At 44.9% G+C, this 13,839-nt stretch overlaps 1 protein-coding gene across 1 annotated transcript; it reads right to left on the bottom strand.

The window, feature by feature from the left end:
• Positions 1–1,185: 1,185 nt before the first annotated feature.
• LOC142956411 (uncharacterized protein CXorf38 homolog) lies at positions 1,186–5,609 on the bottom strand. The gene is made up of 6 exons (XM_076098002.1): positions 5,369–5,609; positions 4,992–5,126; positions 3,802–3,924; positions 1,890–2,039; positions 1,546–1,758; positions 1,186–1,453 (listed from the first exon to the last, which is right to left on the bottom strand). Exons 1-6 carry the CDS (start codon positions 5,573–5,575, stop codon positions 1,343–1,345), a joined length of 939 nt encoding a protein of 312 aa, XP_075954117.1. The 5' UTR covers positions 5,576–5,609; the 3' UTR covers positions 1,186–1,342.
• Positions 5,610–13,839: the final 8,230 nt, after the last annotated feature.

Genomic DNA, 13,839 nt, shown 5'->3' with positions numbered 1-13,839 from the left:
TCATCGTTACGCACGTTTTCATGACGTCAGAGCAAGTCGGACGCAAATCTACCCAGCATGCATTGTGCGCCGATCGCCGGTGATCAATTCTGTGCACGCTTGACTTATGTCGAACGAGCCTAAACTTTCACTTTTCAACTTGTTTTCAACGTCAAAATGTTCTCAGATCAATATGTAGCAACTAAATACTTAATGTTAGTAACACATCAACAGTTTCCACTTACAGGACAAAAGACCAAGTGACACAGGCAACAGTTCATTTGTATTTATTAAGCACAATATAAATATTGTAGAAATATGCTAACGGTATTAAATGTATGGGAGGTTGTATTTTACGTGAACATAGACAGAATGTGCTCTGCTCTCATTACGATGTCCTGGGAGCTTCTTGTTGACAGCACACAGTCTATAGTTCCATATTTACGACGTTTTATATGAAACATTAAATGTGTTGAAATAACGTCTTCGTGTAGACCACATATCACCGGCCAGTGTAATATGATTTTGGAGAAATACCTTTAAAGTAACCAAAATCGCGTCTCTTTCAACCTATAACTGAACAAACCATCAATATTTTAAAAGAAATTGGTGTTTTGTGACACGTTGATATTGTAACCGTAATTTAGCCGGTTGAAAAGACGGTGAAAATACGTCTAAGACGTTCAGACCCCATTTCAATGTGTTTTCAACCAGAAATCAACGTTGAAATCCGGGTTAGTGCTCACTGGGTTAAGTCATGTCCGGTGTTCAGGAATGTCTTCAGAGGAGTCACCGATTGTTCTAGAACTCCTGCTTTCCGTTTAACAGGATTCACTATGTTGACCAGATTATATATCCCTACAATCCTTTTCCTTTTGAGCAACAGTTGAGCTTTTCTCCCCGAAAAAATACATTTAATGCCCTTCATGCACCAACAACAAGCTGCTAAAACATACAACACATGTAAGCGTTATTCTTTTTTTAAATCATCTTACTGTGTCTGCAGACCACTTGCTGTGTGTACTTGTACTGTTAGTTTACATAAACACAGTGTGGTGAAATCAAAGTATATTCACTCAAGTTCTGTACTTATTTACAGAAGTATTTCCTTCATATGCTACTTTATTCTTGTATAATAGTTACTTGAAATTCAGATCGATCATCCGGTCAACCAGGAACAAGTCAAGGGGTTTTGTCAGTGTTTTCAGTGTTTTTTTATTTATTTACCTTTTCAATGACATCCTTTACATGGACATACATTCTGTCACAAATCCCTTGATCTGCTTCAAGTTTGACCTCAATCTATTTCAGGAAGTAAATACAAAGACATAATGCACAACATGCTCCTCATTCTTCCTTCGTCTTATTCTCTGGCCTCCAGTGCGTTGATGACTTGGAGCTCTGCAGAAAACCTCTCGCCCAGATCTCTGTTGGCCTGCAGGAAACCACCCAGCCTCCTCAGCTGCTCCGTGTCCTAAAGAAGAAGGAAGAGTCAGCCGGTCGAAATCATGCGACATCTTTCTTTATATGCATCGTGTCTATATGCACAAGTGCACACGGACATACTGTATCTGTTCTTCGCAGCTGTGTCTCTGCATCATCGTCAGCAGCGTGCAGTAACTCCTGCAGCCTCTCTTGTAGCAACTCAGCCTCCCATTGGCTGATCAAGCCGGCGCTGGTCTCCCATTGGCAGACAGAATCGCTCTCCAGTCCATCCAGGGCAGCGGAATCCAGTCGGTCCAAGCCAGAGACACATATTGACAGATCAAGGCTCAGCATCTGGACAAATGAAACGCACATGCGCAAGAAAAACTGTGATGCAAAACAACGCGGATACAGCTTGGACTTGAGAGCTCTCAAAGCAGCGGCTTTGAGAGCGCACACACGCACGCACGCACGCACGCACGCACCTCCTCGATCTGCTTTCCAGCTGTTGCCATCTGTGGGACCTGGTCGAGGTGCCGCACAAGCTTCCTCACACTGGTCTGGTAGTGTCTCATCCATTCATCCTTCACACGCAACTCACAGGAATGCATCAACTCGTTCCTGAAACGGATCACCTGGAAGAGCAAAAAAACAAAAAAAAAGACAAATACAAAGCCCGTTGTTGTGTATTGAAACTCCTCCCTCTTTCCTTCTAGTCACAGATATTGTTGAAGTCAAATTTTTCAAGTTCTGGATGCAAAACGTCATATGCATTCAACAATAACAGCATAACAATAACAAGAAACTAAATACAATATGCAAGTTGTTTCACTCCCCAACATTTAACGAATTAAAACAGCGTTATTACCAAGGATACAGGCAGATAGTTGACAGACGGGGGAGCAGACAGACATATCATATTCACTGTGAGAATATGTTGTTGGGAGACTTATAAAATAGAACCACGCTTTATACATCTGAAGAGAGCGTGTACATCTTCCAGCCTGTGATCACGGAGCTTTAGTCTTGAACCTACAAAGTTTGACGCATCTGCCTCCTGGTATATAATGTGTTGAGGTATCCACCAAAAATGTCTGAGACCAATTATTAATTGACTTATTAAATTGAAGATTAAACAGATACTTGAAACAGAGGGAGCCAGTGGTACTGCTGTGTACTGCAGGTGAACTTTGACGCTACCCAACACCTCAACTTTCTGAGGAGCGAGAAGCGAGACCCTGAAGCGCAGCAGCAACGTTCTGTGGTTTGGGCATCAGGCTGACACTTACACAATGGAAACTCCTAGGTTTCCTTTATCCGTACAGGAAGTGCTATCGTCAAGTGTAATTGACTTTTTATTTTAATTTAATCCTCATTTAAGTTTTATTCCCTTTGATTTGTTACGATTTCTTTCCATTTATTGAACTACGGGTGTTTTGGTCTCAGATATCAATATATTCTTTACATACGATCTCATATTATTTAGTGTAAATTTAATGATGATAGCCTTAATGTGTTTTTCTTTCATTAATAAATATGTAATCATCTGAGCTTCTATGTTGACTGAATGGAAAAGAGCCAATTAAAGAGGTATAAATAGGAGACAACGAAGAATCAAGCTTCTTCTTCGGGGGTTTATATCTTGGCTCTCTTTGGGGATTTAAACTTTTGGCATTTTGTCTTTTCTTTTACTTATTTTTACACTATCCATTTTTTAACCTTTTATCTTCTTTTTATTGCAAAAAACAAAACTGGTTTGTATTTGGTACATTACGACCAAAGTGCAGCCTTGCTGATCTCTGCGGTGCCTTCGTAGTCTCAAGGTAAGACAGCTCTTCCCCTGGGATCGGCTGACGGCAGTAAATGATTGGTCATAAATCTGAGTGACATACCCGTTACGAGCGAAGGTTAAAATGGTGTTGTTCAGTATTATGTGATTTACTGACTTGGTTGGCTCGGATTGTTCTTGATGCTCTGCTTGTTTATCATGCATGATGGTGCATTGTGATTATAGTGCTTAGACATTAGCTGTTGTGTTTTTAGTGAAGACATAGGGGTCAGATTGGCATCTAGATTGAGGGTGTTAGGCCCAGGGTCCCGAAGCTGCCCTATATAACCGAGTGGGGTTCCCAACCACACGGGGTTCCTCCTCCAGCAGTGGCCCTTTAGAGCGGGGGCCCATCCTGGAGTACTTCCAGTCCTCCTACACCTGTTGCACACACAACAACGTCCCTTACCTGGGTCAGAGGTCACTGAACAAGCCGTCTTCCAGTGCCTTGCCCTGGGAGGGGGTGTCGGTTACGCAGCTAGGCTGCACACCTTTTCAAAGGCTTGACGTAACAACTTGACTATGACTGATCAAACAGCATTCCCATTTTAAACAACATGAGCGTTTACCTCTCTCACACATTTTGGATCCACAAAGTGGAAACAATCACAGTGGTTGATTAGGTTGAGCAGAGCAGAGGCATCGCATTGCTCTGCCACCTTCACTTTCCCCTGACCCCGCGGCATGAAGGCCTACAGAGAGACACACAGAGAGAGGGAGAGACAGTCAGAGAGAGGGAGAGACAGACAGAGAGAGGGAGAGACAGTAAGACAGACAGAGAGAGGGAGAGACAGTCAGACAGATGTTGAGAGAGAGAGAGAGAGAGACACACAAAGACAAAAATAGAGAAAGACATTCATTAACGATTGGCCTGCTGATTATTTCCTCTATTACTTGATCAATTGTTTAGAGTATGAAATGTCAAAAGTTACAAAGCCCAGAAGACCAGAAAGAGGACTTTTATTTTTTATAATTTCATCTCGACATAAAGTATGAGTCTTTACAGTGACAGCTCATCTGTTATGCGACAGATCACAAATCAATCCATGTGTTAAAAATACTGAACAAAATCAATGAAAGGTCCTTGGGTGACATTTCTAACCAAATGTAATGTTTTCAGAATTGTCCCATTAAAACCTGGTTTAGTTCCTCTAAACTAGTGGTTCCCAACCTTTATTTGATCTGATGTAAATGATGTAAATGATGTAAGGTGAGCTTCAGTTAGACACCACCATTCAACTGGATTTTATTTAACACCTTTAAAATCTCCTGGAGTGGCAGAAGATGAATGTTGCAGCCATTAATCCATTACGTTGAGCTATTTCGACTTCTAACACTTTCAACTGAGTCAGGTTGTCAGGATTTAATGCTTCCCTTTATATACCACAGGGAACTGAATCTCTTTGGGTTCTGGACTGCTGGTCGGATTAAACAGTCAGTCGAGATAGCTCACCTCGGGCTGTGGATATATTAGGCTTGTTTTCCGCTCTATTGTCTGACATTTTATAGACAAATTGTCAGATGAATCACTAAAAGGGGGGAGAAAAGGCATTAGTTGCAGCTCTTTCTAAATATTACTCAACTACCGTACATATTATACAGGAGACTCTTATGTCTGTATGTCAAAATTAGGACCACATTTCCCATAAACCAACATCAAGAAATGAAGTACTACTCTACAGTATCAAACATACTTAAGTAAAGGCTAATGATTTTAAACGCCAGTCACAGCAGATTGTAGGTCCGGTGTGATGACTACCTTGGCCAGTTCCCAGTGGTCTGTCCTCCAGCTGGGAGGGAAACAGTTGTCCCAGTTCACCATGGCATCTGGCTGCCTGCGGTGTCTCAGGATCACCGTCTGCCACCCTGCACACGCCCTGCATGCTGAGGAAAGCTACACACACACACACACACACACACACGCACACACGCACACACGCACACACACCTATGCTCACAACTCATACCGTCATTTACAGTGAGCATACGTGTACAGTACCATCGCAGTAAACTCAGAAGAACTTTGTGTAAGCCCCCCGTACTACAGGGGACTCAATACCGTATTCCACGTAAAAGCGTCGCAGAAACATGAATTAAATGAGCAGACCCGGGATTAAACAGAGTTTCCAGACCGACCTGATTCCTTTTCGGTTTGCACCAAGACGTCTCGCACGGTTTCCGCAGCAGCGGATTTTGATTGAGCAGATCTGCGTGGAAAACTCTCGTGTGGTGGTTGACGAAGGGGTGCAGACCCTCCTTCAGTATGAGCAGACACCGTCCGGCTTTCAGCCAGTTTTTATACTCCCTGTCGTTGAGACGGACCGCCAGCTCCTCGCGGACCATGTCGGCCTTAAACTTCCCGAAAGTAAACAAAGCATGTCAAAGTTCAGGCCGAGTCCTCGCGCATAGCTCCACCCTCTCCGTGCAAGCAGCAGCAGGGCCGCACGATGGCGCTGTCTACCTTGGAAACGCTACCATGTGGCTGTTGCGCTGCTGCTGGTCTTGTTTGACCAGAGAGAAGCTCCAAGCAGCAGAGCGCCTTCTGTGAAGTGCCCCAAAAAAGCAAGTCTACAGCCTGATTAACTGGTGGAGGGGTGGATAATGATGAAGAATTCAATATTTTACATGTAAAAGAGGGTGGATTTCTCGGCACAGTCGGTTCAGCTACTTTATGAGCTTGTTTTTCTTAAAACTGTCCATAATGGGTCCAACAATGTTAAACGAGTTCTCATATTTATTTATTTAGGTCACTTGGGAGTAGGATGTAAACACGACATGGGGGAAAACCCTCTCCTTGCTGTCTGGTGCTCAGCAGCAGCTTGTGCTGTGGGTTTATCAGAGCTTCAGAGCTGAAAACAGTTCACACGACGCTGACGAGTGTGGTGAGAGGGAGCCAAAACCGCAAAGTTGCGGACGGAAACAGTGAGGGAAATAGATGCTAAAAAGCTCTGTAGAGTTACAGGTGACAACAGAGTTGGTGATAATTCCCTGGGTCCTTCACTACTGCAGTCATTTGATCTGTTTATGGCTGTATCAAAGCTGCTTTAAATAAATATTTCAATTATGTAAAGCCTGTAATACTTCATATTCAGTTTAGGGCCTCTAGCTGCTGGGGTCGAAGCAGGTCAGACCATCTTTACTTTTGTCTAATGAAAGACCATATATCTGATTCCATCACCCACTGTCGGTGCATTGTGCCACCCCGGGGCGGCCCCTTATGAGAGGTGGCATCACCAAGCTGCTGCCTCTGCTGTGAAGAGGAGGGATGAAAACCCAGCAGAGTCGGGCCGGCAGCTGCATGCACTGATGTCCCCGAGGCTGCCGCTGGAGGCGTTCATCAGGGAGGAGAGCTGGAGTTTCTGACAGACTCCATGTATCAACCGAGACTAGGGGCTTGGGGGGGAGGAGGGAGGTTAGACTACAACATCCTGGTTTAAAGCCTGAGCAGTACACACACACACACACACACACAGAAAGTACACTAAAACACCTCAACTTAATGGCAGAAGGCCTGAGAAGCAGAATTACAGAAATTAAAAACACCATCAGTACATTAAAAGGCTTGCATGCAGTTAAAAAAAAAAAAAAATAAAAATAAAAGTGTGTCCCAGACCAGGCCAGGCCGGCTCCCTAACTACTAATTAATATTCTCGATTTACAGTTTCACAAATATAACTAACTCCCTATTCCACAAGCCAATCTGAATTTTGCCCAGGACTACAACACCATAGAGGAGAACATTGTGAACCTCCTAGAAACGCAGACAGTCTTTGGTATTAGAAGCTGTCTCGTCTTCTAATTACTGCAGTCAAGCGGCTTGCCGGCAGACCCAGGAGAAAGCAGGAAGGGGGGGGGGGGGGGGGGGGAGAGATGTACCCCTTACACAGAATCTAAAGACAGACTTCAGCTTCAGCTTCTTTCCAGATAAGCGGCCTGTTTATATTGAATTGCAGTTATACAAGAATGAATCAGAGAAGACACAGACACAGTTTAACAAGCAACCAACTGTGCTCATACAGTATATTCTGTATGTACACATAGTGTAAATAAATACAGCAGTTAAAAGCTGGGCTCCAAGCTCACTTTGGGGACATGTAGCAAATCAGTGATTGAAATAGGAGTAGACAGCCCAGATCGCCTGAAAATACACCATAACGTTACTGTAATTTCCTAAATGCTCAAACAACTCATGCGATGTACAAAAGTGAGGACATGCAACAGTGTAAAAGAGGCCGGGAGCAGGCGTACTGGGCGAGAGGAGCAGTGTGGCTAGGTATGGTAATGTCGCTCTGTTGGACTAAAGCCCCTTCTGTAAAGTCCCAAGAAAAAGGGGGAAATGTCGCCCTGTTGGACTAAACTTAAAATTTGTCATATATACATTTTGTCATACTACATAATTTGACCTCTGATTTAACCCCTCCGAAGCACTTTAGGAGCAGTGGGCGGCTGTAAAGCAGCCAGGGAGCAACTTTGGGTTCAGTGTCTCGCTCAAGGACACTTCGACATGCGGACGGGAGGAGCCGGGGATCGCACTTCCAAACTTGTGATTAAAGGACGGCCCGCTCGCCCCCCTTGGCCACAGCTGCACCCCCCATGCAAAAAACACCAGGCAAATCTGACCGTTTCTTGGATAAATAAGGTGAATACGGCAACACAGATCTTCCCAGCCTAGTGGCATGCCCTTAGGGATGGCACTGTCGGTCTGCACACCACTTTGGTCCAGACTGAAACATCTCAACACACATTGGATGAATTGCAGTGACAATTTGTACACAGACACCATCACCAGAGGATGTACCCTAATGACTTTGACATGAGACCAACATTTGTAATTTGAAGTGAAATCATTGAATGGATTACCATGCTATTTGGCACACACACTCATGCATCCCTCAGGATCATTGTAACTTGGCTAGCTACTTTTCATCTAGCGCCATCACCTGGTCAGGATAGGAAATATTAGCATGCTAGCACGCTGAACTATGATGCTGAACATGGTGAACATTATACCTGCGAAAACATCAACATGTTAGCATTGTCATCGAGAGTATTATAGCATGCTGACGTTAGCAGTTAGCTCAAGGCCGTGCTGTGCTGTGTACAGGCCAGACTGAGGCTTGCATGGCTGTGGACTGTTAATATTCTTAAATTGTCAAGAGACCTGCAGTAGATTTGTAGTGTGTTCTTATGTATAAATACATACTGATGGAAAGCTATGATTGTGATTAAATTCCCACTGCAACACTATCAGAAACATTCATTTTTAGGGTAGGCAGACTCGTACAAGACAAAACTAAGGTCTGAATAATCTTTGATTGACTGCCTTCTGCCTGGTGCATTCTGGGATACGCTCTAGCACCCATGACCCCAACTTGGATGATGAAATGATACAAGAAAGAAAGGTAAGTGAAATACATCGCCATTCTGTTATTTTGTGTGTGTGTGTGCGTGTGTGTGTGTGTGTGTGGTGTAATGGCTGTACAGGATAATAGGCCTAGAAAGGCAGCTGAGGTAGGCAGAAACAGTCACAGGATCCCCAATTAAAACATATTACATTACAATTATGAAAATGAAAAGATGTTTGTGTTGTATCAAATAATTTCATCTTTACATGAAAATTTAATTAGTCTTTTAGGATGCATAGAGAAAAACAAATATCCCTCTATCTTTGTAATTGGATCTCTATGGATTTGGCGATAGTTAAAGTAGATTAGACGCCCTGGAGTATGTGTGTGTGTGTGTGTGTGTGTGTGTGTATGTGTGTGTGTGAGTGTGACTGAGCGAGGGAGTGTGTCTGCATAAATGAGTCCTGCTCAGCAGTCAGTCGAGGGGACACAACAATATTAATGTGGGGGCGTGTGTGCTGCAGGTACGTACGGGCGTGTGCTCGCTTGTATGTAGATACATATATATGCATTTGTGTGCGTGCGTGCGAGCCCACAATCCCAGCAAGGGTGGGGTTTTTTTTTTAAGCAGAGGAGATCAAAGAGACATTAGTATTCTGAAATAAATCACATGCTCAGGCCTCACTGTCTGGGTCCCCAAACACATACACAGGAGACACACACACACACACACACACACTCTCTCTCTCTCTCTCTCTCTCTTTTTCTGTGTCTCATTCTCTGCGTCTCCTCCCTTCTCTTTCCCCTTCCATCTCTCTCTTCAAAAGACACCACCACCCTTTCCCTCATCCCCCCCCCCCCCCACCCCCTCTCCCCGGCCCCTAGCGGCCTTCAGAGCTATCTGCTTACTGGCTCTGAATCCTTTGTTACATCCTTTCGGTTTCTCACGTTCCAACTTGAGCCCCGTCTCCTCCCTCCGTCTGCAAATAAGCAGGAAAAATGCTTTGTCAGAGAAAACTGTTGTTCCTCGCTGAAAAAGTCAGAAACGCAAAGTAGTGGGGTTTTGACGAGTGTATCCTTAAGGGGAGACCTCTCCTTCTCTCTCTCCATCTTCCCCCCTTTTCCTCCCATTCCCCCACCCCACCATCCACACCTTTATTTCAGTCGGCTTCTTCCTCCAACTGTCTTCCAAACTCAGCAGCAATGATTCTTGGTTACTTTTTTTCCCTTTTTCCGTCTGTTTCAGGCGCTTGAATTTCTTTGTGAAGAAGTGTGAGCGCTTCTAAGGGTTTTGACGATGTTACGGCCCACTCAAAAGTTGTGAAGTAATGAGAGCTGCTCTGCGGGGCCGCCGGCATCGGCCGGACTTCGCCGTGCTCTGAAAGGATGGTCACGGACCTTCTACCAGCGGGAGAATGAGGGGGAATGGAGGAAGAGAAGTGAAAGGAGAGGGAGAAAAATGATTGACATGGTACAGCCGGGAGAGGAAGAAGCTCATTTTTAGCCACAGAATTAGAATGAGTAGAACGTAACTGCCCCCTATGGCTTCTTGACAGTTGCAATATCCATGAAAGTCAGGGTTTTCTTTGTGCTTTGTTGTCTGTGTGTTTGTGCATTTGCATGTATCTGTTTATGTGGGCACGTGTGTGGGATGGATAAGTTTAGGCCAATGTGTACATGCATGTACTTATTCATGTGCGTGCATGTTTCCGTGCGCATGTACTCGTGTGCGTGTGTCATTTTGATAGCCACCCACATGAATATGCAGATCAGTTTTAGAGAGCGTATGTGCTCGGCATTAAAGCCCACTCTCCACTGCTGACCCAATTTCACACTGCAGTGTGTGTGCGTGCGTGCGTGCGTGCGTGTGTGTGCGTGTGTGTGTTTGTGTGTGTGTGTATGTGTGTATGCATGCACTTGCTTATCAATGCATTTTGCCAAGCTTGGAGAAGTCGTGTGGTTAAGACGAAGGCGTGTGAGTAGGTGTGTGTGCGTGTGCTTGAGTCGGCCTTTGAGTGTTTATGAGGCAAAAAACACATGTGATTAGTCTAATCCAACACAAACACATTCACATTCACAGGTGGCTGTGAATAAAAAAACATCACATCACTACACGCTGACCAAAACACTTGCCTCCACAACCTGAACCTCATTCTCGCTCAGCCTTCGTATCGCTTTAGTTCTCACACGCGTCGGTTTGTGTAGCGGTAGCGCCGGCCTCACTTTGACCCGAGCCTTTTAAATTTAATATTGTATCTTTTTAGCGAAACAAAATGTTTGGGGGAAATTATCATTTTCTCTTCAAGAGTCGGATGAAAAGATTGATACCACTCTCTATGTCTGTAGGATAGATATGAAGCTACAGCCAGCACCCGGTTAGCTTAGCTTAGCATAAAGACTGAAAACGAGGGGAAACAGCCTGGCTCTGTCTCAAAATGTGTATTAACCTACCAGCACGTGCTAAGTCTCAATAATTGTTTGGATTTTGTACAAATGTAAACAATCAAACAACAGACATTACATCTAGAGACTTCCATGTTGTCAACTCAGCAGTGCCAGTCAGCAGAACCATCCAGGAGAAGCCGGCGGTTCGTCAGGCCAACAGTAGATGGAGACGTTGAGAAGAGGGAGGCCCAGTGGCAGAGCTGAGGTAATGGCTCACTGGTCTATTGTTCCCTGTCTTCATCCTCACCCTCCACCCTCTCCTTCTGCCTTCCAGTCTAACTCCCCTCCCCCGTCCTGGACTTCAAAGGAAAGGAAGGAACTAGAAAATAAGGTGAATAAATTCCACCCCCTATCCAATGCCTACATGTTGCAGCGGATATGCTTTTTAATTGCTTGTGCTAAATACATAACCTATTTTTGTATCCTTTACAAAAGCCTAAATGATGATCTGGGTGGAATCTATGCAAATGAGAGCAGACCTCATAAAACATTACCTCATAAGCAAAGCACCTTGAAAACAAGTCGCGAGAAAGCAAAAAAAAAAAACAAGGACTCGACCAACACATGGCTTAATAAGATCTGGCACCCAGTGCTGCAAACTCTGACAGACATTCCTCGGCATCTTTAACCCTCTACCCAGAAGCCCCGGCTCAGACTGAACTCTGTGAAGTAGATCAATGGGAGGATTATCGCAGGACCAAGATGCCAGTTATAGAGCAGCTCTGTGCTGCCTCAGTGAGGGGAGAAGATTGAGAGGCTTTCCTTTCATCTTGTGCTGGCGCATCTGAGAGGGCCCGCTGCTGATGATAATGATGCCGAGGCCCATCGCAGAGAGCCAGGCCGGGGCTCGGCCCCGCTCTCGCCCCCATTCCTCTACTGCCGATATAAAAGGCTGGCCTGTGGAGGGTTGGACGAGACAAACGGATTTAGTCGGACGGATTTTAGATTCATGTGAATTCATCCCAGCAAATGTTTTTCTTTCTTCCTAGAGAGGAATGTTATTGATGCAACAGTGGTGTGTGTGTGTGTGTGTGTGTGTGTGTGTGTGCTCCAGTTGTTTCCTCGTCACATTAGATCCAGCTGAACACCTCTGTCCTCTCTCAAGGACACCCCTCCCTCCGTCCCTCAGAGTCTGTCTCTGTCTCTCTCTCACACTCACACTCACACACACACACACACTGTTTGACAGGCCCCGGTGCTAGAGATGGCTGCTGACATTCTGGACAGTAAAAGGCTTAAGGTGGAACGTGTGTGTGTGTGTGTGTGTGTGTGCGTGCGCGTGTGTCTCAGGCAGATAGAGAAACCTCTCAATGCTTCCTTCAGTGTATCTCTCCATCTTATCTGAGTGAGCGCTGTTGTCACACACAGAATCTCCAACAGTACACCGGCGCTGGCGTCTTTTTTTTTGCGTCTGTTTGACTGTTTGCCAAAGCCTGATGATTATGATAATAGGATGCGAGGTCAGAAATCTCTTAATTAGTGCTAAATGGGCATTAGATTAGTCTTTTGTTAATTTCAGAAACAGCTCTAGTTAACCAGATTAGCGCAGTGCGGATTAGGCTCGGGATGAGGATTGAGAGTGAAAAAGATTGACCCGTTGGCTTCGGGTCACGGCCATGCTGACCAGGAGCACGTCATCCGATTTGCTGTCGGTCAGGTTCGGTGGAAGGTGTCGGGACGGCCTATAGGCTATCGAGCAGGGACGACAACAGTGTCTAGAGACAGTTTGACGATCCACGGAATCAAATAGTCCGCGAGGACAAGTTTTCATTGCTTTTGTGTGCGTTATCATGATCTCAGACTAACTCTTATCTAACACCTCTCGCACAAAGTCGTTCTCTCCTCTCTCTCATCCAGTGTTCTGTTATTTCTTTACTCTCCCGCTCCAAAAGAGCTTTTCTGTTCAACTGACCTTCTATCCACTTCATTTGATGGGCCCCCGCTAAGAGTCTCTCTCTCTCTCTCTCTCTCTCTCTCTCTCTCTCTCTCTCTCTCTCTCTCTCTCTCTCTCTCTCTCTCTCTCTCTCTCTCTCTCTCTCTCTCTCTCTCTCTCTCTCTCTCTCTCTCTCTCTCTCTCTCTCTCTCTCTCTCTCTCTCTCTCTCTCTCTCTCTCTCCTCTCTCTCTCTCTCTCTCTCTCTCTCTCTCTCTCGTGGGTGGCTGAGTTTAATGAATTCTCTTTTCTCTCTGCAGCCAGGCGCTGATTTCTGATTGTGAAGTGGTGTGCTTTGTGAGTGCGTGTGTGTATGAGTGAAGCGTGCACACACACACTCACTCACATATTTCACTTGCTTTACTCTCACTGCCATGACTGTGATCATTTTATCAGTCTAAATAAATCTCGGCCTTTATCCCGATCAAGGCTTCGGGTTGCACTTCCTTCTCTCTTAAAGAGGAGAAAGTCGCCGACTGTCAGTTTTAAAATAGATTTGCCCCGGGATGCGTCTGCTGTTGCTGTGAACACTACCTGCCGTCTCCTGCAGCCAGAAACATGAGTCAAGAATCCGTTTTGTCCTCTGCCTGTGATGTCTTACTAATGCACAGGAAAACAGGGAGAAAACTGTAAAATGACTGCAGGAAGTGTCTTAGACAAGACCGTAGATGATTTTCAGCTGATCAGATTCTGTCATGTTGTGCATAATTAATAAATGTAAAGGTTGTTTGGTTGACAGGATTTCATACTTACGTGTGCACAATTTCAATGCACCATTCTGTGGCAATGAAGCATCCTTCGCAGGCTTTACGTCAGTGATGGAGGAGAGTTGTTCTCAGACTATGTAGGATTTGGAAATGTGAAGTAGCGTATCGTCATGCTGCGG

This window comes from Anarhichas minor, unplaced genomic scaffold (assembly GCF_050575085.1).
Source record: "Anarhichas minor isolate MPS153535 unplaced genomic scaffold, ASM5057508v1 ptg000024l, whole genome shotgun sequence".
In the NCBI taxonomy this organism is placed as follows: domain Eukaryota; kingdom Metazoa; phylum Chordata; class Actinopteri; order Perciformes; family Anarhichadidae; genus Anarhichas; species Anarhichas minor.
The sequence above is the reverse complement of the archived record's forward strand: the minus strand, read 5'-3'. Positions and strand labels throughout refer to the sequence as shown.